The sequence below is a fragment of the Falco biarmicus genome, chromosome 1 (assembly GCF_023638135.1).
Source record: "Falco biarmicus isolate bFalBia1 chromosome 1, bFalBia1.pri, whole genome shotgun sequence".
NCBI classification, from domain to species: Eukaryota; Metazoa; Chordata; class Aves; order Falconiformes; family Falconidae; genus Falco; species Falco biarmicus.
The window spans coordinates 7,605,654-7,631,566 of record NC_079288.1 but is presented as its reverse complement, the minus strand read 5'-3'; the positions used below and the strand labels follow the sequence as shown (position 1 = coordinate 7,631,566).

General features: G+C 48.0%; 3 protein-coding genes across 7 annotated transcripts; 1 reads left to right on the top strand and 2 right to left on the bottom strand.

Annotated features, from left to right (window-relative positions):
- Positions 1-830: 830 nt before the first annotated feature.
- On the top strand, positions 831-7,508 carry NT5C (5', 3'-nucleotidase, cytosolic). Of its 2 annotated transcripts, none has more exons than XM_056358971.1 (5): positions 831-1,303; positions 5,923-6,023; positions 6,108-6,168; positions 6,956-7,070; positions 7,156-7,508. In XM_056358971.1, the coding sequence occupies exons 1-5, from the start codon at positions 1,121-1,123 to the stop codon at positions 7,296-7,298; spliced, it is 603 nt and encodes a 200-aa protein (XP_056214946.1). In that variant the 5' UTR covers positions 831-1,120; the 3' UTR covers positions 7,299-7,508. The 2 variants fall into 2 exon arrangements, with proteins under 2 accessions (XP_056214946.1, XP_056214954.1); XM_056358979.1 differs by lacking the exon at positions 831-1,303 and adding an exon at positions 3,233-5,138.
- A 345-nt stretch (positions 7,509-7,853) lies between these two features.
- ARMC7 (armadillo repeat containing 7) lies at positions 7,854-10,588 on the bottom strand. The gene is made up of 3 exons (XM_056358990.1): positions 10,335-10,588; positions 9,889-10,032; positions 7,854-8,871 (listed from the first exon to the last, which is right to left on the bottom strand). The coding sequence occupies exons 1-3, from the start codon at positions 10,399-10,401 to the stop codon at positions 8,534-8,536; spliced, it is 549 nt and encodes a 182-aa protein (XP_056214965.1). The 5' UTR covers positions 10,402-10,588; the 3' UTR covers positions 7,854-8,533.
- Positions 10,589-14,722: 4,134 nt separating this feature from the next.
- Positions 14,723-25,913, bottom strand: SLC16A5 (solute carrier family 16 member 5). Of its 4 annotated transcripts, none has more exons than XM_056323640.1 (5): positions 25,753-25,913; positions 24,617-24,867; positions 20,402-20,545; positions 18,537-19,400; positions 14,723-16,884 (listed from the first exon to the last, which is right to left on the bottom strand). In XM_056323640.1, the coding sequence occupies exons 2-5, from the start codon at positions 24,834-24,836 to the stop codon at positions 16,643-16,645; spliced, it is 1,470 nt and encodes a 489-aa protein (XP_056179615.1). In that variant the 5' UTR covers positions 24,837-24,867; positions 25,753-25,913; the 3' UTR covers positions 14,723-16,642. The 4 variants fall into 4 exon arrangements, with proteins under 4 accessions (XP_056179615.1, XP_056179619.1, XP_056179623.1 ...); XM_056323644.1 differs by having other exon boundaries at positions 24,617-24,864; XM_056323648.1 differs by lacking the exon at positions 25,753-25,913 and adding an exon at positions 21,727-21,858 and having other exon boundaries at positions 24,617-24,700.

Genomic DNA, 25,913 nt, shown 5'->3' with positions numbered 1-25,913 from the left:
TTTTATTTCGCGGGTTTGGTTTTGCTTTGTTCTCGGTTGTCCTTGTCTCAGCCAACCTGTCCTACTCTTAGGAGAGGTGGAATGGAGCAGAGGAGAGTTTTTTTACACCAGGCTTGGGGTCACCGCCACGTGTCGTCTTCCCCTGAAGAAAGTGTCTGGCTTATATTTTCATTTTTATTTTCTAGATTAGGGAAGTGTGGAGATATATATATAATCCGTTTTCTGCAAAATACTTGCCTCTTTTCTTGAGAGAAAAAAGGTTATTCTCCTGACCAAAAAGAAGAAGGGGGGGGGGGGGGGGGAAGGAAAAATATATTCTCCAGACCAAAAAAAGAAAAAAAGGGGGGGGGGGGGGGGGGAAGAAGAAATATATTCTGCAGACCAAAAAAAAAAAAGGGAGGGGAAAAAAAAAAAAAGTAAATTAGATGCTAACAAGGGGTGGGAGGGGGTGGAAGGGAGACCAAACCATGAAGCTCTCTGCTCTCCTGGAGGGGATCCTGCTGCACAATAAGCCAAAGCAGTGGATTAGTACCGAGCTGCTGTGTCTGCCGCAGTGTGCCTTTTCTGCCTGCCTCCTGGAAGAACCAGTGCCCAAAATCACCCTGCGTTTCCAGATCAGGTTTGGAGAAGCCCTAGCCTTAGGTGCTTGACCTATAAAACTGGATTTGCTCCTACATGCTCCTCCTCCCCTGCGCTGGGGGTGGTGTTCCTATAGCTGATAGGAAATGTGGCGCGGCTGCTGGCTGCACGCAAATCACGCCTGTGTGTTGTGTAACGCAGGAGGAGGAAAATACTCAAATTTTATTTCCTTTGCAAGCCCCACGACCAGTGGAACTTGTTAACGCTGCTTTGTGGTGGCCAAGACTTCGGCCGAGCAAGGCTGCCCTGCCATCGCCCCTCTCCGTGGCAGCACCCGTGGCCACGAAGGTGCCGAGAAGCATGGAGAGGCTCTTGGAATTGCCCACCCTTCAGCCAGCAAGCCCGGCTGGAGCCCACCAGTGTTCTGGGATGCCCAGCGCCATCCCCACCGCGCCGCCCACGCTCATGCATATGCATGCCGTGAAGGTCCTCACGCTGCTCCCAGCACTTCTGCCCTGTGTCCCAGGGCACGGCCGGTGGGATGGGGAGCGTGGCCGGCCCGCTGCGGCTGCTGGTGGACATGGACGGTGTCCTGGCCGACTTCGAGGGCGCCGTGCTGCGGGGCTTCTGCGCCCGCTTCCCCGGGGAGCCACGTGTAGAGCTGGCGGCGCGGAGGGGCTTCTCCGTGCGGGAGCAGTACCGCTGCCTGCGGGAGGACCTGGGGGTGAGTGTGGGCAGGGGCCGGTGGGTCGCAGCCAAGTGGAAAGCCCTGGAAAACACCTTGTTTAAAAAGCTCTTGGCTTGCACCCTGCTGTGAGCAAAGGAAATCTGCCCACCCTGGGTATGCAAAGCAGAGGGGGGGGTTGTTTAGTTTGGTGTTTTGTTTTGTTTTTTTTTAGAGGGGGCTACAAAGGGTTGTTCCACGCTAGCAGCCTTAATTTATATAGTAATAATTAGTGACTTCCAGCAGGGCTGCCAGCCCCTTACAAAGAGGCGTGTGTGAGGGGATTGGCAAGGAGTGGTGCTGTCGTAAAAATAACTGGGAGAAATGATTTGCTGAACCATTTCGGCTGGTTCTTTACCTGCTCGTGAGCTGCTCTTGCCATGCTGCGTAGTAGTGACTTACCTAGAGCTCTCTGAGCACTCTGCAAGCAATAACGTAGCTCTGGAGCAGGACAAGAAATATAAATATTATATATGGGTTTTGCATGGCTAATAAACCCCCTATCTATACCCTTCCTTCTGCGTGCGCTGACAAGCAAAGCGCACAGTAGGTGAGCGGTGTGGAACCGCATGTGAAGAGCTGGTGGTACACCCTACGCCTGTGCAAATTGTTGCTATTTTTAATGTTTGCTAATGACTGAATGAATATCAGAGATTATTTGCAAGGCAAAATTGAAAATACTGCGAATCCAGGCTTCACGCTTCCTTCTGGTCACCACAGGACAGTCGAGGACTGTAAGAAAAACCGAATGGGTGCAGGTCCAGGCTGTGCCCGTACACTTTTCCCCGAGTTCGTTGCTAATTTTAAGATCCTGAGCTGAGCCTGCAGAGCTTTTTTACTGGTAAGAACTGGTGGCTCACATTCATTTCCCTCCCGCTCCGTAGCAAGGTACAGGCTCCTGCATCCATGTGATGGGCAGGGGCACTGGGTCCAGGCAGCGCTTACGCAGGCTCTGAAACCACCGAGCTCCCATTGATGGCTATTAATGTTCAAATTATTAATTTAAATTATTAATTGAATTATTAATGTTCCAAACTGCCTGGAACCAGGAACCAGGAAATATAAGGAGCAGGCATGATTTGTTTATCATTTTATAGAAGCAAGCATGATTTGTTTATCATTTTATAGAAACAGACATGATTCATTGCTTAAGTGAGCATTCTTTAAGCGGATCCCATGGAGGTACACTGGGACAAAAATCCTGCAGGTAATTTAAGGGGCTGTGGCTTTTTATTTGTTCTTCTTTGGAAGGTCTGCAGTCGGATCTGTCCTGAAAATTGCGTTCTGTTCTATTTCTGGCATCCCCATTCCCTAATTTGTTTCATGCTCATCCTGTTCCTTCCCAGACCTTAGGCGTGTCCGTGAAATAACCAGCTAACTGGTTTGAATCCCATGCAGATCAGCAGGGGCAGAGAGCTCTTATCTTAGTTATTAGCCTGGCTTCCTAAGGAAATGAGGTTTCTGTAGTTGTGCTGTTGTCCGTGTCCTTCAGTAACCCCTGGATCTCTGGGCTGGTTTAGGTGTGTTTAGCAAACCAGTAAAGTTTTAAAGTTACCAAGATTTGAAGCTCCTGCAGGTTTTATATGAACACTGTGGCTGTTGAAAAACGCGAGGCGGTTAGCTGTGCCAGCGTGGTACGGTGCCGCGGGGTGCAGGAGCATCCCTGCCGAAGGTCTCCCCTCGCCCCCAGCTGTGGGAAAAGATTGGGCAGGAGCCAGGAGCCCAGACCCCAAGTGGGGTTTGTCCGTCCCATGCCTGAGGGTCTGCAGAGCCCCTGTCCCTGCAGAGAAAGCGACCCTGCAGCTGCGGAGAGGAGGGGGAGCAGCCTGCTGGCTGGCAAGCTCCCTGGGGCAGGGGTCCCTCCAGCCACCAGCAGCCAGCGTGGTAAGGGGCTCTCACAACAGGGGTGGGGCTGGGAAGTACCGTGATAGTAATTTACGTGTTGCCCCCTTCCTAAGTGGTGTTTGTGGTAGTGCTGAGCAGCTGCCTCTTGACACTTGAACCATGACTTTGGTTTTTCTTTCTTTTTCGGTTGTAAGTTGATCGTTAATTTCACATTGTAAATAATTTTATTTAGAAAGTATTTTGCTCAAGACTTAATTCTTGCCTCTCTGGCCTCCTGTGCGTGTAGCAGGGGTTTTGTTGATGGGGATTTCTTTATCATTTTATAGAAGCAGGCATGATTTATTTATAATATTGTAGAAACAGACTCCCGAGCATTTAGGATGCATCACTTCATCGCAGACAGTTTCAAAAAAGGTTTTGGCATCTCCAGCGGTGGCAGAAATTTTCTATAGTTATTTTTAACTATTGCAAATGGGAAAGTTTAGGTAGAGATGTGATTCCTCCAGGTTTGTACCTGAGTTGTAATCTTGCTAATGGAAGTTAAAAGGAAATGTTCAGCCACAACGGCACGAGAATGAAGAAGAAAATTGGTTTACTTTCTGTTTCTAGTCACTTTTGGTGGGGGGGGAGAAATGGCTTTTGGTTCTGAGAGTCATCAAATCAAATTTCTCTCTCCAGCAAAGCCAGACTTTTTGTGATGTGGTGGAAACTTGCCAGTTTCTGGTGTGTCTTGCCTTAGGATAAAAGAGCTTTCAGACGCGAGCCCTGACTGTAATTGAATCTCCTTGGGAAGAGCTCCAGGGAATTGTTGCTGGGATCAGTGAGGCTTTGAGTGGAAACAGAGGTCTGGGCAGATCCGATTGCCACATCTTCACCTAGACTCCTTCACCTCTTCTGATTTGCATGTGAAATCGGCCAGGGCTTCCAAATTTCTGGCTGTTGATTCATGAGTATTTGTAAATTACGATAGCTGAGTGAGCATCGTATTCAGGGAGACTTGTTTAATGCTGACTCCTTCTCATTACTGCTTAATTAAAATGGTTTTTATGTTGATGTTCCACTGGTGATACGGAGCAAGGAGACCTCAGCTGGACTATAAAGCAATCTTGTACCATTTCTAAGCAAAGGCTGCCAGCCTGCCTTTGAAGAATACTTACCGAGAACTAAGTTTTCCAAATTGTTTGGTGGCATGGGAATGTATGACTTTAATGCTTGTGGAAAAACGCTGTCTTAACACCTCTGAAGTTCACTGTATGACCCTGGGGAAGGTAAGATCTATGTGTCTTAGAGCAGAAGAGATACTGGAAGATGAACCTCTCTGAGAATGAAACTTGGTCCTGGAGGTGGGCTCAGCCCTGAATGCTGCTGTGGATGCTGTCGGGAGGGGCTGTGTGGCTGGGGGAGCTGGCTGGGGTCTGCACTGGGATGCTCTGGTTTAGCACCGGCCGCTGGGCAGGCACCAGGTAGCAATTTTTTAAAATTAACTCACCAGAGCTGGATTCAAACCAGTGAGCTTCCTAATAATAAAAGTGCAAGAATGACTGATCGGTAAATTAAAATTGAAAAAAAAAAGGACTGGAAGGACAGTCCTACCTAGAGGTACAGGAATTGCCCTGGAAATACTGCTTTTCCTTTGAGCGATTAAAGATGCTGCTGTACTGTGTCATATTAATTTCCTTTTACCTTTTTGCACCATTTTTGGCTACCTTAACCTGGGGAAACATTGCTCCTCCAGTAATCTTGTTTCTTTCCTACTTACACTCACTTAAAAATTATTCTAACTTTAGAGAGAACCTCCTTTCCCACTTGTCTGTCATTAATGACTTCTCTGATTCACATAGCGTCCCGAAAACACGTGTAGAAGGTGGGTTTACCCGTGTCACCACCAATCCCAGCCCAGCCGGGGTGCGTAGGTCGGTTCATGAAGCCAAAGGTTCCCGGGACAGCCCAGGGATCCACCTCTGAACTTCCCGCTGCCATCTCACACGCTGTGAGTAGACTTTGCACCAACACGTTACCAAAGAGGAGCAGCTGTCCATGCTGGAGGCAAGATCTGCTCCTTTCACAGCTGTTATTTTAGTGTGTGATTGAAAATCATGGAAAGCAGCAAAGAAATGTAGCTGTGCTAGCTCTCCCATCCTCATCCTTCCCTCTTGCTGAGCTGTTCTGGTCTAAAGGACTAAACCAAACACGTGGGTGTGTGGACCTGGCCCGTCCAAGGAGGACGGTAATTAGCGTGGCCACCATATTGCCCTGTTTTACAGAGAAGAGGGCTGTTGGGTGGTACGGGGGTCTGCCCACGCACCCCCGCTGAGTTCCTGAGCCGTAAGCAAATTTTAGTCAAACGTGTCGGAGGAGCAGAAGCCTTGAACTTGTTCCTTTGGTGTTCGTGAGAGTTAGTAGAGAGCGAGCTGCTGGGGGGTGAGGTGTGAGCCCTCCCTCCGTCAGGCACCCGCCGGCAGAGCTGTGGGTCAGTGCTGCAGCGCACGGAGTGGCTGGCAGAGACCAAGCCAGCTCGGGATCGGCTCTGCCTCCTCGCTCCGAACGAGCCGCCAGAGTGTGGCTTCTTGGCTTCTTGTTCTTGTGCGCCTGAGCCGGGCTTTTCCTGGAAGCCCAAAGGTAAATGTTGTAACCCACTCTGGGTGTGAAGCATCGCCTCACTCACTGCTGCGCTGGCCCTTGGGTGGCTGTCACACACGGTGACGGGGCAGCTGCTGTGCACAGAGCTCGGATAAAAGTGCAGGCATTGCTGACTGTCCTCCTGTCTCTTGCAGGCGAAGGTAGCCAGTGTCTACGAATCCCCTGGCTTCTTTCTAGGGCTGGATCCGATTCCAGGAGCCCTTGAAGCTATGCAGGAGATGATCCACATGCAGGAGTAAGGACACTGCACTCTGCAGCCCTTTTCCACCATCTTACACATTTTTTTCCCTGACCGCTAATGAAGGCTGTTTCTTTTCAGCACCGAAGTCTTTATTTGCACAAGTCCTCTCCGGAAATATGAGCACTGCATTGTGGAAAAGGTGGGAGAGAATTTATTTGACTGGGTTTGATGCTGCTTTTGGAAGGCCTTGCTATTTTATACCACCCGAGTTGGAATTATTCAGTTATAAAGACAGCAGCAGGCTCAGGCTGCCAGGCTTCCCTGCGATCCCTCTGTGTGAGGGGCAGCTGCCCAGACAGAGCAGCAGCGCAGGACGGGGAACCTCGGAGTGCTGTGTGATGCCAGCCTTGTTGCAGAGCATGTGAGCCCTGTGCTCCTGGAGCTGGCACGTGACACCGCTGCTCCAGCTGTGTCAGCAGGTGATAGCAAAGAAACTGTTTTAGCATGGCCCACAGGGATGGGATATTCCCAGGGGATTCCACACTGGGGTATCCTCAACCAGCAAAACCTTATTCTGGCTAAATCCTGAGCCTGACATACCCAGCGATCCTGAGAGAGGCCAGTGCTGAGTTAAGAGGAGGCTATAGCGCTGGAGTTGTCCTGTTTGCCACTGGCACAAGAATGGAGCGGGGGAACCTTAATCACTGGAATGACTTAGATGGGCACAAGCCCTGTGCTCTGGGCGAGCAGCCAGTGCCGCTCGCAAACTTGACAGCGATTAGGCAGAGCAAATGCAGCGCTGACTGAAGGCCATTACAAGTACAGGTTCAGTGTCCTGGGCCACAGCCAGGGTCTGTGCTGGGGATTTGTAGGCACAGATGTAGGTTTACAGGGGAAACAATTGCTGTGCTAGGGTTGATCTGGCTTGAGCAATGTGCAAACTGAAAGTACAGTAGAATTTTCTCTTTTATTTCTTGTCTCTGCAGTATAAGTGGGTGGAGAAACATTTGGGACCTGAATTTGTGGAGCGGATTATTCTAACCCGAGATAAGACCGTCGTATCTGCTGACTTGCTGTTTGATGACAAGGATACCATTACAGGTTTGAAAAGCGTTTGCTTCGTTTGCTGTTAGCTGGGGACAACCCCCCCCAGCTGACTCCAGCTCTCCTCCCTTGCCCTCCCCAGGCGCAGAGCTGAACCCGAGCTGGGAGCATGTCCTGTTCACCTGCTGCCACAACAGGCACCTCCAGCTGCAGGCACCGCGCAGGCGGCTGCTGTCCTGGGCAGATGACTGGAAGGCCATCTTGCAAAGCAAGCGCCGGCAGTAGTGCAAAAAAAGGGGATGCTGCGCTCTTCCCATTCCCAGTGAGCACTGTCACCTGGGCGGGGGCACTGGGGGGGTCAGCGAGCTGCCCTTGTGAGCTGACTCCTCTCCAGGTTCCTGGATGATTGCTCTGCGTTCAGCTAATCTCTGCAGAGCTTTGGATGTTTGCTGTTAGTGAAGAGAAACTATAAAATACAGGCAGTTGTGGGTTGGTTTTTTGTGTTCGTGTGTGTGCTTTTAACCTCGCTCCTGTTTGTTTTGGGCTGACTGGGGGCAGAGGGGAGAAAAAAAAAAAGAGGAAGTAAAGCTCTGAAACTTGAGCGCACACAGAGTGGGTGTCTGTCAGGGAGCACGGTGCTCAGCAGCTAAACCCTTTCAAATTTTATGTATTTAGCCAGTCTGGCTTTTGGGTTGCCTTTTGCATCATTGGCTGATAATGAAAGGAGACCAAGCTGGCTTCCATTTCTGGCCCACGTGTGCGAGTAAGAGTGGGTGAAGGCTGGGCTACCAGTGCTGTTGTAAAATATTTATGAGTTTATACAAAACTGTTTACACAGCATTTAAGTTAATGTTTTATTAAGAGAAGGTTTTAAAAGACAGCTGTTCTCATGAGCCAGACCGCCATTCTCACCAGTGGTAATGACAGAAAACCAGCTTTCCACTTCCTGATTCATCGCATAGCTACAAGCTGCTCTGTGTAGCGACTTACTAGCCAGGTCCCTATGCCGTGATGACAGGATGGCATATTTAGTACCAAAGGGATAAGTAAGACTGCAAACTGCCAGGGCAGGGAAATGCCGCCTTTCTTCTGCAGGAGCAATAAAGTTTGTGACACTTCAAAGTCATTTGAGTTGATGCTGAAGAGTAGAGAGCTGCAGCAAAACCAGCCAGGAGCTGGAGGGGATATAAGCTGCCCAATACCCCAGGAAGAAAGCCCCCCTGATTGCTGGGAAGCGTTATTTGTGCAAGCTGGGTGCTGGGCTACACTTGGCAGCCTCCTCTCCAGCAGCCATGGCCTGTTTTATTTTAAATATTTGCTTGCAGTTTTAGCTGCGTGCTTGGCCTGACTGACAGAGTAGTGCTATACCATCCTCTTTATTAACTAAAATCCAGCAGTGGTATGACCAATTTCCCTCTCTAATGTTGTTCTTGACACACTCTTGACCTGCTGAGCAGAAAGCAGAGACCTGGGAAAAAAAGAGGGAGGTCTCCCTCTCAACCCGCGCTGTTCTGACAGCTTCAGTCCTTGGGGAGAGGAATCCCCACCGCTGTGTGTTTGCTTAGGTTCCTGGCCTCTTCCACTTGCAGAGGCGTGCAGTAATCCTCCAGGAAGACAGTTGCCAGATTGCTTAGTCTTCTGCTGGCTGAGAGGGAGAAGCGAAGCATGCACTCCACCACCGGGAGAGCTGTGGTCTGCTGGCGTGACTGCGGCGTTGTCAGGTACATCAGTGTTGTGACAGCTGACATGACTGTCTCCTCGTTGGAACTGGAGAGGCAGTTGATTATGGGCTCCACTCCGTTTGCCTCCAAGATGTAGTCTTTGTTAGTTTTATCGAGGCACAGGTTACAAAGACCGCCTGAAACAGCACAAGAAAATGTATGACACACAAGACAAACTTTTCTCTCCACACCCCCATTTTTTTCACACCAAGACTCAAATTCACTACTGATCCCTTTTTTTCTAATACAGAAATAAGCATGCAGATATTCTGTAAGATTGGGAGGGAAAATTCTCAACGGCTTCTTGGGCAATGTCGTCTTGATTTTTTTCCAGAGATTTTCCACCAGAACATTTCTCCTCCAGTGTGTCATTAGAGGGCACTAGGGCACTGTTACTGCTGGACTTAACCTCTTCCACAGAAGGAAGAATTCCAGCATCACTTAACCCTAACAGAGGCTACAAACCAGCAGTTTATTGTAGGTGTTTTAGAAAAACAGAGAATGGAGCTAACAGTACTAGCCCAGAGGCGCAGAATGTTTGAACTTAAAAACTTTTATGATGCTGCCATATCCTGGCATAGCTCAGCCACAAACTTTAGAAATCAAATATATTTATTATCATGTCATGGAGTCACTCACAATTAGGATCTGGCCCCTTACCTTATATTCAGACATGACAAATCACCATAAGGCAGTTCCTCAGAGGACTTATTACAAATTTTCAAGTATTCTAGAAGAGCGGTTGTCAATAGCAGAATGATAACATTGGGCCTCTATATTGTACATGGCAGAATTTTCATTCATTATATATTAATGAATGAAATATCATTATATAGGAATGAATGCTTCTCTATAGGACAGATGTCATTGAAAAGTCATTCAGCTAGCGTTTACTTACAGTCTGGGGTAAAAAAATAAAATAAAAAAACCAATTTCCTTTCCAAAAAGCATCTTCTTTAAGCACAACCGCTCTGTAAGGGTGAAAGGGAGATGCCTGCCTCCCACCTTTCTCCCTGTTCCACTCATTCTCCACTAAAGGCTTTATCGGCACAGCGTGGTCTGTTCTTGCAGGGGGAGATTGTCCATGGATCTGTGTCGGGCTGGGGTCCCTGGGCTGTCAGCCCCTCCTGAGGGTGCTCGGGTGCAATCCTTACCGATGGCAAACTCCACCAGGCTCTCATTGTCCTCAGTGAGCATATCGAGGAACAGATCCAGGACCTGGAGCTGCCGGAGGTACTCATAGTTTTTGGGATCGTAGGCGAAGTTGGCCAGGTTTGCCAGTACCTGCTCCTTGGCCTCTGCAAGGGAGAAGCGGTGCGTGCGAGGGATCGCAGAACCATTGCGTGGTTTGGGGGGGATGGGACCATAAAGGCCACCCAGTTCCCCCCCTGCCCTGGGCTGGGCCCCCTCCCACCAGCCCAGGGTGCCCCCAGCCCCGTCCAGCCTGGCCTTGAGCCCTGCCAGGGATGGGGCACCCACAGCTGCTCCGGGCAGCCCGTGCCAGCGCCTCAGCACCCTCACAGGGAAGGATTTCTTCCAATATCTAATCTAAGCAGCTCGACGCGAAGCGTATCAGCAGGCGGCCGCGCCCCGGTGTTACCTGGGCTGTCAGTCACCTGGAACTCGGTGACGAGGGCCTGCAAGTACTCCAACCGACCCAGCTCCATCCGCCCTGCGGCGCCGCAAGCTCAGCGCCCGGTGCCAGGGAAGCTGCCCGAGGCCGGCCCCCCCGGCAGCCCCGGCGGTGGGTGCTCACGGCCCGGCTGCCTCACGCCCGCGGGGAGCCAGCGGCCCGGCGGACCCCGGGCGGCGGGAAGCGCAGGGCGCCGCCATCTTGTGGGCGTGGCGCGGGGGGACGCGGCTCTCCGCGGGCGGGGCGGTGGCTCCTCCTGCCCGGGTCCGGGCGGCTGTTGCGTCCCGGTGGCCGTGGGGTCCCGGCGGCCGTGGGGTCCCGGCGGCCGTGGGGTGGGTGTTCCCGGGCGGCCCTGGGGTAGGGGGTCCCAGCGGCCCTGTAGGCCCGGCGGCCCTGAGGTGGGGGGGGGTCCGGCGGCCGTGGGGTCCCGGCGGCCGTAGGCAGGGGGTCCTGACGGCCTTGAGGTGGGTGATGCCGGCGGCCGTGGGGTCCCGGTGGCCCTGAGGCGGGGGTCCCGAGGGCCCTGTAGGCCCGGCGGCTATGGGGCAGGAGGCCCGGGCAGCCCTGAGGCAGGGGTCCTGGCAGCCGTGGGGCTGGGGTCCCAGTGGGGCTGTTTCCTTCCCCGTGGACCGTGTAACCTGGTACCCACCGCCACAAATAAATGTGCGTTGAGGTGTTCGAGTCTGCACCTGGGTGAACGGCCAAACTCTGATACTTCAGCACTTTGCTCCAGAAAAGAGTGAGCCTTTCCTCACTCGCTACTTACCCAAAACGTTTTCGCGTGTGTATATTCTTTCCGGCTCAGTTCAAATCCCCAGGTTCCCCGGGGCTGGCTGCAGCTGGGCTGCCCAGGCCAAGGCCGGGCCAAGGCCGGGCTGATGGAGGCCAAGGGCCTTGCCCCGCTGCTCGCTACCCCTCAGCATCTCCCCAGGGAGTGGGTGCTCCTGGTCCATGTGCAGACGGCAGAGCGCAGGGGTGGCTCAGTTGGTAGGGAGAGACCTGGAGGGAATAAGGGTTTAGTTAATTTCAGTTTTAATACGGGGTTGCAACTCATGGGCTAAAGAAGGGCAATGGAATGAGATTTTTTATGACTTCTGTAAAAAGGCAAAAGGATTTGAAGCTGAGGGAAAAGATAAAAAACCTGTGCACAATACATGCATGGTAAGATAAATCACCTGGGGGAAAAAAAACACCAAGATGAAGCCATGAAGGAGTGAATTGAAACAGCAGCAGGTTATTCCACCCTGGTTGTACAATGCCCTGGCCTAAGCACAAAGCAGAGCAATTACACAATTCTGAGCTAGCACAGTTCCAATGAAACCACTGTGATCATCAGCACTGCAAGCGGATTCAGTTGTGGTTCATGTGTAAATACATAAGGTAAAGGTACATAAACTGGGGGGTGGACTCTGCAGAAATTTGTGTTGCTTTTATTGAAGCAATTAAATGCGTGAAGGTGCTCCAGTAAATAGGTAGGAAACAGGCTGTGAGCAGATGTTGTCTTTTGTATTCTCTCAAATGCATCTGATTTTCATATAAAGCAAATTGAATGTGGACTGCTCTGCCAAATACGTGGCATCAGTGACGAGCGTCTTGGGCTGATAATCCCTCCTACCACACGGCAGGGTGTAGGAAAATGCCTGCCCATGACCACTTTAAATAGAAGGATGAGCAAAGAAGCTACACCGAATGCAGTAATGCTACATCTTTTAATTACAGTGGTGTGGGAAGACAGAGGTATGTGAAAGTGAAGGTATTTATTTCTACATGGTATAATAAGACTTTAAGCCAGGCTTGTGCTAGCAGCTTCAACTCTTATCATAGTTATCAACTGAAGTTGGTGTATATGTATGTATATGTGTGTATATATTAAAATGATCAGCAAAGATGCTACAGACAACATCTATATTGGAACATTTTGCTACTGTATTAACAAATCTCCTTTAATTATCCCTTTGTAAGTGGTAAGTGTTGACATACTTTAAAGCCACATCTGTCATTCCATACAAAGCAAATGACTAATGGAGAAAGCAAACACAGAGGAGCTAGTCAATAAAAGAGAAGTGATTAAGGACACTGGGATTGACTACTAAGGGGTGAAAAACAGTATTTGAAGAGGAGAAATGAAATTAGTGACTGTAAGTACTACATTTGGGGACAGTCAGTATAATGTTGCATGCACAGAAGCAGCAGGAACTTTGTCCCCTGGAGTGGTTTCACAGTGGTGTTCAGAAAGGGCTGGTGTCTGTGCTGGCTGAGCTTCGGGTGATGCGTCCCCAGGTCACACTATTCAGTGCATGGCAAGAAGTAACCAGGAGGAGAGGATAAGCTGTACTTCTCTTCCTGGGAACTGCCCGCTGTGCTCCTGCTAGCCTTTGTCTTGCATTGAGTTTAATCGGAGCTGGTTAAGAGACGTGAGAAACATTTTAGATTTAATTTGCTGTGTTGGGGCTGTCCCCTGGAGTAGGGTTTGATAACATCCCCTGGGTTTTGTAGTCCTCAGAGATTCTCTGCAGGAGTTGCAGACAGCGCTAGTACTGATTGCACGACCTGCTTTGTTACCAGCTGTGGGCTTGTTGTCTTTACTGCGGGGAGTTTGTCCTGACCATCCGGTGAGATCAGTTGGCAGTAGGCACAGCTGGCTGTTTACTCACCCAATATTGGCTATATTGTTTAATTGAATGCTCCGAGCACCTGCTGTTTGCCAGAAGAGTTAGCACAGAATGGGCTAGTGTAGCTGGGGTGTTCACAGCTCCAGGGACTAGTCTAACGACACTGGTAGCGCACCAAAGTTAGAATTCAGTGACTTTTCATTTCTAGTAGTTACGTTTCTTTTCATGCAGTTACTACCCAGGTTTGCAAACAGCGTGCCAAGCTCTTAATTTAAGTGATTTTGCATTTCTGAGATGCTTTAGAGTGTGTAAGTTTACTGTGACCTTTCTTTGGGTATTTATTAAACTTTTCCAAGAATTACATTGGCAGAGTATCTAAGGCTTTTAAGGATCACGATCTTGTAATATTTCAGCGTGAACTTCCTGGTGAATGTTTCATTGCAGGAAGGGAAGGTGCCTGTTGCAAAAGTGCTTACCTTGGGAGGTTAATGATACTTTAAATGATAAAGGGAGCAGGAGGGGGTAAGAGGGGACTCGGGGAACAAGGGGCATACTTTTCTCGTCAATCTTTGTTGCTCTGCTGGCTCTCAGAGGTTTATAACCTGGCTGAGGTATTGGTGTTTGCCCATAATTAAAGCCGCGATTATTTCACTGTCTGTAGGTGTTAAAATAAACTGTTTTGGCAGGGCTGTGGTTGCCTTGCATAATGGGATGTACCTTTAATGAAAGGAACTTTTATTGCTTTATTATTCTTCTGGACCGCAAGGTTCTTAAGGACTGAGTATCACTGCTCCTGTACGATAGCTCTGAGGGGGAATATTTATTATCCTGCAGCATGCTCAGTCTGCATGGTCCCTTCAGCACGCTTTACAAAGCTCCTGCTCGAGACAGCTTGGAGTTCAGGTTGAAAAGAGCGGTAGGAGGGGAAAGCTGTGGAACAGGAGAGGAGTGGGGTAGTTTTCCCTATTATGGGAGCTCAGATATCTTATTTACCTGTGGAAGCAGCCTAACATGTTACCTCTTCTCTCTCCGAGATTTGTTTCCAACCTGTGGGTTACTTCTGAAGGGTCTGTGGAAAGTAACCAGGGGAGACAACCCTGTTTTCAGGCAGCTTAGGCTGTTAGAAAGTTTTTAGTCAACAAGTTGAGAAACATTAAAATAATGGCTTTGTGAAATCATTGTTTTTCTTCCCAGAAACATCTCTCTTCCTCTGCAAATAACTCCCAGTGACCTGGCGCTGAGTCTGGATGTATCAAAAAGCAGTTGTATGAAGCACTCTCCTAACTTCTCATCCTAAATTATCTTGCACTGTTGAGCACAGCTAAGAAATAGTCAAAACGTTTCTTTGCCATGGTGTAGCGGGAGCCCATCTATTTCTGTGCATCAGCTTCAGTCAGTAGGTACCTTTTTTTCCCCCTCCCACTCCCTTCTATCTTGCAAGCATGCATTAGCCCATACATTTCCCAGCTTGTGAGCCATCTAGGGCTAAACCATTGCAGACAGAGCAGTTGGCTCCACATAGGAGATGCATTCTATTGCTCGCTCAACTAACCTTTGCATTCCTGTGATAAATTTTGATGGGTTGTAGCTTACACCATATCTTGCCTGTTTTGCCCAGGACATTTGTAGCAGTGGGAGGATTTGGGAGAATATGACCCCATATTTCTAGAAGAAAACAGAAAGGGAATGTAGAAAGGTGAACAGAATTTAAAATTTAAGAATTGCACACAGCAAAAATGGCAATCTGTTTAGCTGCTTAGCTGTTTTATTTGCAATAGCTAGAACAGCTTTGGCACTTGATCCCCTTTCATTGTTGGTTGTTTTGTTGGTTTTTCTTTAGAGAGGGAGAAAGCCCCATCTTTTTCCTGGGAACATACAAGTCATTGTTTCGGTAAGCTGAGAAGCACCAGTCCCTGTTCAGTTTGTAGTTATGGACCGTGTAATCATTACACAAGTTAATAAGCATGTGTGACAAGACATTAGATATGTGTGTCTCTCACTAGTCATCTTAAGTATATGTTTGATCAGGAAATGCAAAGCCTGCTGGTTGAGTAATCCTAGAGCAGTACTGAAGCAGATACTGAGCTGTGGGAGCAGGAACCCTTCTGAAGGGCTGATACCTCTTCCACCGTAAAAGCCAGCTGTAAAGCCATTATAGTCTCTGAAGACCTTGGAGTCAGTTTTCCAGTGGTTTCATCCAGTGTGGGTTGTTTTGGTTGGTTTGTTTTGTTTGGGGATCCCACAGCTCTAATGAAAACTGCTTTTGTTGCTAGGAATTTGATATAAAAGTTCTCAAGATAAGCCCTGCAGTTGGGTTGAAAGCTGCTATTCCATTTTGCTCCCATTTTGTGCTTCTGGTTTTTTTCTGTCAGATCAGGAACAATACGGAATATAAACACTTTGCAACTCGAGCTGATACTGAGGGAGGTCAGAGGCTGATGCAGCTATCGTCTTGGTAGTTACAAGTGTAACTGCCAGGAGTGGAGCAAGAAAAGCCACTTTACAGTCGAGGCTGTATGGATATGAAAGTCAGTAACGCTGACTTTTCTCAGTATACTTTTCCCCTTAGATTTCTTTGTAAGTTATACTTGTGCTTGTAAGAAATGTAAATTATGCTTGTGCAAACTTCTCTAATGAGAACGCTGGTGTAGTTAAGTCTGGGAGTCTAAGACTAAAGAGCTAAATTCATTTACACAAGGGGGAACTACAGTGGCTTTGAATTTGGCCCTGTATAAGGATGCATATACATATATATAAGGGTGCATATACACTTATTCTTAGGCTAGTAATACCTTCACTGCCCTTCCTCACACCCCGCCTGCAAAAATGGGTCCCTGTAAATACGTGTATTTACACAAGCCATGAATCGTTTTTCATGATATATCAAGAAGCACTTAAGATACCACTGGATACATAAAACGGGCACTCTAAGGTTTGAGTTTTTTTCTTTTTTATGCTCTGAAGTTGAACCTTTGAAGCTCTGAAAATGTTCTTGGCATGAAGAACTCATGTATGTACCTCACAGGAGAAAATACTAGATCTTACTAGAAACTTGGCTGAGTTCTGCAACCCATGCAGCAGCTTCCATAGACTATTTAAAGATGTGGAAAATAATAACATGCTTCCTGTGGAAGGTGTTTGTCTTGCCACCCCCAGCATGGGAAGCAACTTCAAGGAAACTTCATATAAGTTCATATCAACCAAAATGGCATGTTCAGACGAGGAATAATACTTCTTTGTGAAAGAACCACCGTTGTGCATAGCCATTAATACGTATTGGGCCTCCAGCTGAAACGGCATGTGAAATTCCAGTGACTTCTTAAAGGCACTGACTTTAACCAATTGAACTGACACAGCTTTTGTCTCTCAGTGCTGGTTACCATGGCTGTTATCCTGTGGTTTGCTTTAGGAAAGCAAAGTTCTCTTTGTCCTTCAGCTCTTTGGCTGGCGCTGGGTTCTGGGCTCAGCCCAGGTCTGGAGTGCTCACTTGGAGTCTGACACAACCCCGCAGAGTGGCAGTGCAGGGCAGAAGGATGATGACAGTTGTGGAAAGCAGACGCTTGTTCTGATCTGCCACCAGTGCTGGGCCTTGTGTAGCTTTGTACAGGCCACATAATTGTTTGTGTTCCTCTTGGGTTTGGCTTTTTTTCCTCTTCTTTCTTTTCATATGCTTGTGATGTACACAACTGCTGGAGGAGACTGACTTTCAGACTGTGGTTCAGTTGGGATTTCATTGTATTGATATCTGGAGGGATTGTCCAAACGTGCTTTTGAAGCCTCTTTCAATTTGGTTTTTTTCTCCAAAGCACAGAAGCTGAGCACCATGAATAATGCAGCTGATATGAGGAAGAAACTGGAGGTGTAGAAGACGTAGTGGAAATCACTAGTTATGTCTACCAGGAGACCTGAAATAGAAGCCATAGCTTAGTCAAAGAGAAGATGCCTACTAAAGGCAACTGGGTGACATTTATATAAATGTTAAACCTGAATCATTCAGCAAACTGCCATAGATGACAGATAAGCGTTCACAGATAAGTTCTCTTCTTTTCTCTGGATTCTAGGAGTTGTTTGGGTTTTTGCAATCACCACTCTGGTGATGTTTCTGCTTCTCTATAAAGTATTTCAATACCCAGAGAAATCAGGAAAGAGAGGAACTTTTCTAACTTTTCCCCAACCTGCTGATTCATATTGTTTACTCAGCAGAGGACCCCTGTGCCACTGCCGCTCACTGGATTTTGGAATGAGTGACCCTGTCATGTCCTGGGTCAGAAAACAGGACAAAGAAGTAGAGAAATCTCTCACAAATTGACATGTTAGTGTCTCTGAACTGAAAGCTTGTCTTTAATAGTGTGCGATCAGGGAGAAGAAAATTCACAGCGCAGCAAGCATTATGACTAACATTAAGTGTCCCCAGTATAAAACATTTAGAAGTGTGATATATCAAATTATTAATTTAACAGTAATGTTTGAGATGGAAAGGCAATACACAGGTCAAATTATATGATGCCTTCTATAGGCTGCTTATTTATATGGAAATACTGAAATAATGTTTGTTTGCTTGTATTCTTCAGTAAAGATTGATGATGTTTCTTTTCATAGTGCAGATTTTAGAATATAACTAGAAATGGCGTTGCTTTTACTGTACTTTGTTTTGCCCATTTGCCACTCCTGTCAGAGATGTCCAAGAAAAGACATTTTTTGCACTTTGAGAAAAGTGACTGGCACACTAGTGCTAGGGAATATCATGAAATGTGGTGCATGTTACCATCCCATTCTTAGGACAGACATTATTTTCCTGCTGAATAACACACAGTTCATTGTCTGGAGGAGAGAACTAAAGCCTGAATTGAGGATTCGTGCTCAGGTTCACATCTCTTCTTTGTTAGTTTTCAATTTGCTGCTGTAGTGCAGGAGCAGGTGCATCTTAGACAGGTCACTTAGTAGCATTTGGAGCAAACTGTGAACGTTGTGAATAATTTATTGGGTTGGGGGTCACAACTAGCTCCTTTCTTGTCTCCAGAGAAACATTAATACACCCTAGAACTTGGAAGGAAGAGTGAACAGAAGATTTTACTATAAGGCTCTTGAATAATGTAGGGCTGGTAATAATTCTGATCACAGTTAATTTGTTTAATGGGTTGTTCACAATTCCTTGCGGCTTCGTAGATAAAACAGTATAAACTAGCAAAGCAGTGGAAGAGTTCATAGACCCCAAGATCCTGCCACAGTAGTTCCTCTCTGTGTCTTGCTTCTCACTGGAAAAAAGCTCTCATCACTCCCATACTTAGCAAAGCTGCTCACCAAGCGGGTAAAGCTTTCACTCTCTGCTGTTGCTGCAGTGACACTTGGGCAGTTGCAGAAATGACCCTCCCTCAGCTGTGAGAAGGGGCCGATCATTCATTTCCGACTCTCCCTTTTATACTGCTCCCTTCGCACAACTCACCTGCCTGCATGGGTTTGGAAGCTCCCTTATTTCTCTTCTTTATGCTCCCAAACACTTGTCAACAGTGTCTGAGCAACCAGTTTTCCCCCAGCCTGCTTTAATAGCTTCTCTCACCTGTGAGAGGGGGTCCGATGAGGAGAGTGATACTCTCCAGGATGGTGAAGAGCCCTAGAGCGCTTGAGAACCTGTCCATCTCCACCACATCCATCAACACCTGGAAGATGAGTGCCCCGATGCCACTCATGGCTATACTGAGGATGACGCAGTAGATGATGAGCATGCTGAACTCGGCTGAAATGACACAAATGAAATTGCTGAGCCCGCAGAGGAGCACAGCCAGGCTGAACAGGTAGATGCGTCTCCCTGTGAAGACTCTGTGTCCTGAGAGCAGCCCTGTGAAAGGGCGTATGAAGATGTTGATGAACCCAATAATGGAGATGAGGAGGGCTGCCCTGCGTTCCTCCACTCCGTTCTGGATGGCGTAAGGCACAAGGTAGATATGGGGTAATGCAAACCCCATCATCATCCAGGTCACTCCAATCGTGTAAATCTGGTAACCTTTGTTTTGACAAAAGATGTCGAAAGCCAGGTGCTTCTGCAGCATCTGGAAGCATGCAGTCCTGGTTTGCTGCTGGAGCTTCGGCTGGGAAGAAGATGCTCCATTGCATAGCTGTGCCTCTTCTGCTTTTCTCTCTGGCTCCTCTCCAGGCTTGGGTGACTGTAGTAGTGACCCTGATGCAAGCTGAACTGGTCTCATGATGGCTCCACAAACGCAACAGTTCAATAGTATTCCTCCAAAGATAAGAAAAGTATTTCTCCAGCCCATCTCATCCAGCAAGTGTTGAGAAAGCAGAGGCCACAGCGTGAAGCCAAGGGAGACACCGGTGGATGCAATGGCATTGGCCAGCGCTCGCCACCGGACAAAGTAGTAGCCCAGCACAGTCACTCCTGCCTGGAAGCTGAAACATGAGCCCAGACCTAAAGGGAAGAAGAAAAGAGAAAATGACAGCACGTGATCCCTCTGTGCTGTCTTAGAGAGTGAAAAGAGCCCAAATCCAGGGTGTACTACAGCCAAACGGCTTCATTTGCCATTGAAACATCTCCTCACCTGCCACGCTGCACAACCTCCAGTCATTAATGCTCAGAAATCCCACACAAAGCATGAAGAAAGATGTTGTACATAAATCAAACTACTCATGTTCAGTAAATATACTGACCTAAGCTGACATTTGTCTGGGCACGCTGCCGTTCCTAAAATTGTTATGGAATTGTTCATTAAAAACTTTGGGTTTATACCACATGCAACAAGCAGTGCTGCTTTCCTGACACTTTTGTCAGGACTCGGGGAGTTACTTGTTTTTCTCTCTATGCAGTGGACACAGCTTAGCTTGCAAGATCCAACAGGGTTGGTGCCAAAGGAACCTGGGTGAAGAAATTATTTCTCTGTGTTAGAAAAAGCCAAGAGTTGAACATCAGTTACATAGGAGAAATATTTGGAAAGGAAAAGTTCCCATCTGTTACTTCTGTTCAAAACCAACATCTTCTTTTGTTAGAGAAAGGTATCTCCACATTTCCCCAGATTGGGAGTGGTGAAATAAAACCCCAGGGAACTTGGGAAGGGTGTTGTCCCAACACATTATGTTCCAAGATTGAAAAAAACCCTCCCTTCTTCAAAGACAGGAGCCTGAGTAACTACTAAAAAGATCAGACATCTTTGCTCTCCGTTTTGCCCTCTGGACAGCCGCAGCTTTTTCCGGAGAAGCACTTTCCAGTGAGCTTGGCTGGATGAGGTGTGTGTTAAAGGGGTGTGAAGGGCAAGTCTAGCTGCTCTACGATTCCTGCTGCGCTGTGGGGCTTTTCATTTATCCTATTTCACAGCCGAATGGAAAAACGTGAGCCCTTAGTGAGGACTCTCACTGTTTCCCATCTCTCAAGTCAAACGCAGCAGCTGGGTTTTCCTGCTGTTCTTTGGTACTTACCCGTGATGAGGCCAGCTGTTAAGTAAAGCTGGCTGATGGACTTGCAGAAGGAGCTGGACACCATGCCCACGCCGCTGAGCAGCCCTCCCAGCATCACGACAAACCTGCAGCCAAACCGCTTCACCAAGATGCTGCAGAGGGGCCCTGGGAGCAACGGAGCAAAAGGGAAGCAGTTAAGCAGGAAGGAATTATTTTGTTCCCGCTGGACTGCTACAGTTCTCAAAGGATTTAGTCTAGAGGCCCTGAGGATTGTCCCAGCAGCACGTAATGCAGTAGGGGAGCCAGGAAGAGAAACTAATATTCCTTGATTGTCCCAAGTGCATGGTCAGCTTGTTAGTGGAGGGGAAGGCTTCTGTGATCTGCTTGGATTTGGGCCATCAAGTAGGATTTCTACGCTTCCCTGTGATGGATTTTAGTTAAAACTCTAGGAAATGGAATGAAAGAAGGACCTTCAACTAATTCTCTTCTCACATGAGATAAATTCTGGGAATGATTTGAAAAAGGAGAGGGCTTGGATTTCCGTGCCTCCGTGTAAGACATGCTAAGCAGGGAGATATTTCTGTTTGCATATTTCCATTCGCATTTAACTGTTTTTCAAATACCCTGCCACAAAATCTCCTAAATTGCCCTTGATGTCCCGCTGCCTGGGTGAAACTCCTTGCAAGAGAGGGCAGACTGACTCTGAACTAGATCAAGAATGGGAGGAAAATAGGCATTGTTGGGGAGGATTATTTGAAAATGGCTGGAGAGGTATGTTCATGTCTGCATGGGATTCAATCTTAAGCTTCAGGTAGCAGCATCCAAGCTGCAGCTTGCGGAGTCTTGCAGCTGTCATGCAAGTCATCTTCCCCAGGAAAATAATGAGATGTTATTGTCAGCACATGCCTGTCCTGGCATACCTGGTAGGGGTGGGTAGATTTAACTGTGTCCACTTCCAAGAGGACACAAGCCTAGGAGCAGACGGTGCACATCCCAGTTCCCACTCCCGCCCCTCCAGCACAAGCACCGCAGAGGTGGGAGTGAGACCTGGATGGTTCTGATGGGCCAGAGCCCAGCTCTGCCCTTCTTGGGCAGAAACCTGTGTTTTATCATGCTCCTACATTGCTGGCAGGCTTTTCTAGGGAAGAGTTATGTTATTTCATCACCAAAAGCAATGAACAAATAGGCATGGAGGTGTATGTTTAAGATCAGCCAATTCTTTAACTTTCCTAGACTTTTGGTGAATTCTATTCTATTCTATTACGATATGAAATTATGGTAAATTATCAGTTTATTAATGTCATTTAGCATGCTTCATTTTGGGGTAGGAAAAGATTAGTTCTGACCTGCAGACCACCAGTGGGAAACATGCTTCCCTCTGCATGCTCTGGCAGAAGAGGATCTGAAGGTAGAGTTTCTTTTCCTGTTCCTTTGAGGATCCTCCAGGTTTTATTCTTTTTTTCCCCCTCTTCTGAACTCTTAAGGTTATATAAATGAATGCAAAATGACCGTAAGCTTCAGAATTAGGAGTTAATCAGGGTAGGGAAAATAACCTGTGGCATATATGTGACCTAAATCAATGTCTGGTTTGAAATAAAATCCGCAGAGTCAAGTCAACAGTGGAATGTTATTAAAATTAGGAGTGCAGCTGTCTGTATTTTGATCTGCTTAGGAGATTTTCACCTCAGACTTCAACTGGCCTTTGAAAAAGTGTTGAGCAAACTGGTGACTGGATTGTTTTTCCTGCTGCTGAAGACGTTAAGGGTGGTACTGCTGCTTAACCAACCCGAGTAGCCAGAAGTCATAAATTGAATACTCAAAAATCATGAGATTGGCTCTAAAATTCCTAAGGGTTTTTCATTATTTGTTCCTGTTAATTTGCTTTCTAGGTTTCAGACATTATTTCTGACTTGCCTGAGGCTTTGGTGCTTTCCTTTGCAAAAATAAAATCTACACAAATGCTGCATTTGTATGAGTGTGAGTCAGGAGAGTTACGTGTGCATGAATATCTCGGAGCAAGAACCTGTAAGGTCCTGAACTGCCCTTTTGGAGATGGCCACAGGATCCTGAGGCCTCTCAAATTATTCGTATAACAAAATAATCATTAATCACTTTTACCTAGGAACATAGCATGGGTAATGAGATACGTTTGACTTACTAAGTTACGAGCTATTTTTTGCACTGCGCCCTTCCTCGTTTCCTTCTCTAGCTCTGCTGGGCTGAGGTTAGCTCTCCCGCATGGGACCTCCTTGCTGCCCCGGCCGCTCTGAGAACAGGCTGTTCTTTCCATTTCCCTCCCTGTTTACCAATTTTTGCAACAAATATTCCTGTCGCCCTTCAGTTCCTCTGCATTAAAAAAGAATAAGAGAGGAGGAAAAAGAGACAAGCACCTTCAAGAGCCACTGGTGACGTAGCAGATTGCAATTTTGAGAAAGGTTTCAGTGCCAAGACAATGGATGTAACCAGAGAATCGGAATCAAACAGAGCCTGGCCCACAGCAAAAGAGGTCAGAAGTTGCAGCAAAAGCCATACATGCTTGGATTGAGAGGGAATCTTTTCTCTCTGGGTTTTTTTTTGTTGTTTTTTCTTCCTCGCTTATGGTTGTGTTAGTCCTGCCTTGTGCAATCGGGGGACAAGAGGAAGCACTGCTCTGCGGTAACAGCCGGGACACATAACTGGCAAAGGAACAGCTCTCCTGTAATGCACTGGCTATGCCCTGACAAATTCTGTTAGTGAATATAATTAACATGAGGCTGTTCTTTCCTTGACTAATTTATAACTATAGGATCTATTTATTGGCTGTCTTTATATTACCTTTTACTGTGGTTCCAGCCTCCTACAAAACAATTACTTCATTAAAGAAGATAGGATAATTGATATTTGCTTGCGGATGCTGCCAGACTTGTCCTTCCTGGATGTGCTGGGACCAAACCGCTTCCGAGATCATTTCCCAGAGCCGGCAGATCCCCACTAACCACAGCAGGGCCACGGGCCACCGGTGATGGAAGGCAGCACAGGGAATGCCCAGCAGCTTCCAGATTCAAAGTCCCAGGGTTACTGCTCTGTACCACCCTTCTGCTGACCTCCTGTGATAATTCCTCCCCTCATTGCTTCCCCTGAGGTCTCTTTCCACCTGCACCTTGCAATTCTGGACCCAGCTGCTTCTGCTAAGGTGCAAACTCTCTCTCCCATGTCAGGTGGCTGCCAGCCGAGTCCTGCGCAGGAGGGACTGAGCCTGCCACAGCCTTCACATTCGCACGGCTCAGGACGCTGCTTTGGTTTTTCTCTCCATATTCTTGTGTCACCTTTCACCAGCGTCAGAAGAGGGCAGGTGCGAACTCGGGGAGCAGCTCAGGTACGTGGGTGTCGCTGGATACCTTGCTTCTTTTGCACGGTGGGGTTTGGGTAGTCTGTTTATCAGATAATCGCAGGAATTGCATGTGGAGGGGTCAGCAGCAACACGGACCGCTGGCCGGGAAGTCCTTGAGCTGCTGGGGATTTGGTTTTCTCTTCTATGCAGCAATATCTGATGGGGGCGAGGGGGATCTGGGGACCCTGTCCTTTCAAGCTCCCACATTTGGGGGAAAACCAGTGAATCACTCCGCTAGCCACAAAGCACAACACTGCTTCCATCCCCCTTCCCCTGGAGGGTGCCGCCTGACCCACATTCTGCATTCATGCAGCTTGGCTCACGGCGGCCCCCGATGCCTGCTTGGGTGTGTGCTCTGTGCCACTGCCCAAGGAGCTGCTTTTAAGGCTCTGCCCCAGCGAGCAGCCTGGAGGAGCTTGGCTTTTGGCATCTTTTCAGCCACGAAGAACACAGTTGATGTGGCCCATGGAAGATGTGCTCTCATGGACAGAAGATGAATCATGGAAGCACCCAAGCTCCAGCGCTACCTGCCTGCTTATTCAAAGAGCTGCTACAGGAAATAATTAAGTTCTTGCTGGTCTGGAGAAGCTGGGCTGAGAAAGGGGTTCACCTTCTTTGACCAAGGGTCCTGATTGTCTCTTAGAATGGCAAAAGGGAGACTGTTATCTGCAGACACTTAGCTTTGGACTGTGCGGTCAAAGTGGCTGGGAGATGCTGTGCACCACCAACCAACCAGCCTGCTCAGACCTCCCAGCCCCTTCCACCATCTGCCTTAATGAAATGCTAGCAGTGACCTCGTCACATCCACTCGTCAGCAGCACAGCGGTGGGAGGTGACGGAGGGCATTCCCTGCGGCTGTTACTTACCCCCTCCGTGCAGCACAGCCACCATGATGGATGGGAACCATGACGTCTCGCTGTTGGTGGCCTGGAACTCATGCTGGAGGTCCGTGAAGAAGACACCGATGCAGGAGGGGAAGCCCAGCGTCAGCCCCTGCAGCAGCACTGCAGCGAGAAGGACCATCCATGCCCATCCCCGGTCTTGGGGCTTGGCAGCTTCACGTTCTGCCGCTCCTCCTTGGGACATGGTAGCCGCCTTCTCCTCCTAAGCCAGCCTGCTGGGGAAGGGAGTGCAGCTACCAAGCAACCCTCAGCGCAGCCAACAGGCCTACAGAGAAGAGCTGATGGTATTCCCGAGGCTCAGCGGCACCTCTTGCAGCTGACACTCTAGACTTGCTCTGCATTTCTTCCAGCGCCTCCCTTCCTTCTCCCTACAGGATCTTGGCAACAGACTGCTTGAGAAACAACTGCCCTCCCCTTTTATATTTCACAAGGCTGTGACCACAGCCAGGTACGGAACAGGACCACACCTCCCCTGAGGTATGAATTGGCCTTACCTAGTTCCCGCCCTTATTTTCCCTTTCACCTGCTTTCATCATATGGAGTCCCCTTGCTGGCAATTGCTAAGGTCACTCAGACCTGCTGAGAAGGAAAAACTCTGCAAATGCCAAGAAAAATAGAAACATATAAAGCTCGCATGTCGCAGCAGAGCTCAGTGCCAGCCTTTCAGGAAAACTGCACCTACACTACAGTGCTAGTGGTGAAAAAACATTTTTAAAGCCATTAATTAATTAGGATTCAGTGATCGCAGATAGGCTTTTGCTTTACCTCTGTTTAGATCTAGAACTTCTGAGAGATCCCAATTTTGATTTCTTTGAGAATGGCAGCACAAAATGTACAGCAATAGCATTCCCCAGCCTGTCCACATGAATAAACATGCATAAGAAAAAAAAATAATCTTTGGCAGCTGGATGAACTCGAAAGAAGTGCCCGTAAGGTCACTGCGCAGTGCAGTATTTATTTAGCGCTCAGATAGTGGGTTTCCCCCTAAAACAATAGCTATAATAGCTACGTTTGAGTTTTGTGTGCAGCTTTAAAAAGGAACAATAGTTTGATTTTGCTCGTTATTTATCTAGCATGGTGGCAGAAAGTTAGTTTCATACCTCAGGCTGAGCCCAGACGTGGCCAAGCGAAGGGCAGCGAGCGCCTGGCTGTGTGCGTGGCTCGTCCCCGGTGCGTGCTGCCCGGGCAGCTCATGGCCCGCGGTTAGATACTGCTGCTTCAGTAGCCACTACAAGCTTTGAGGAAGCCTTTTGCAATATTA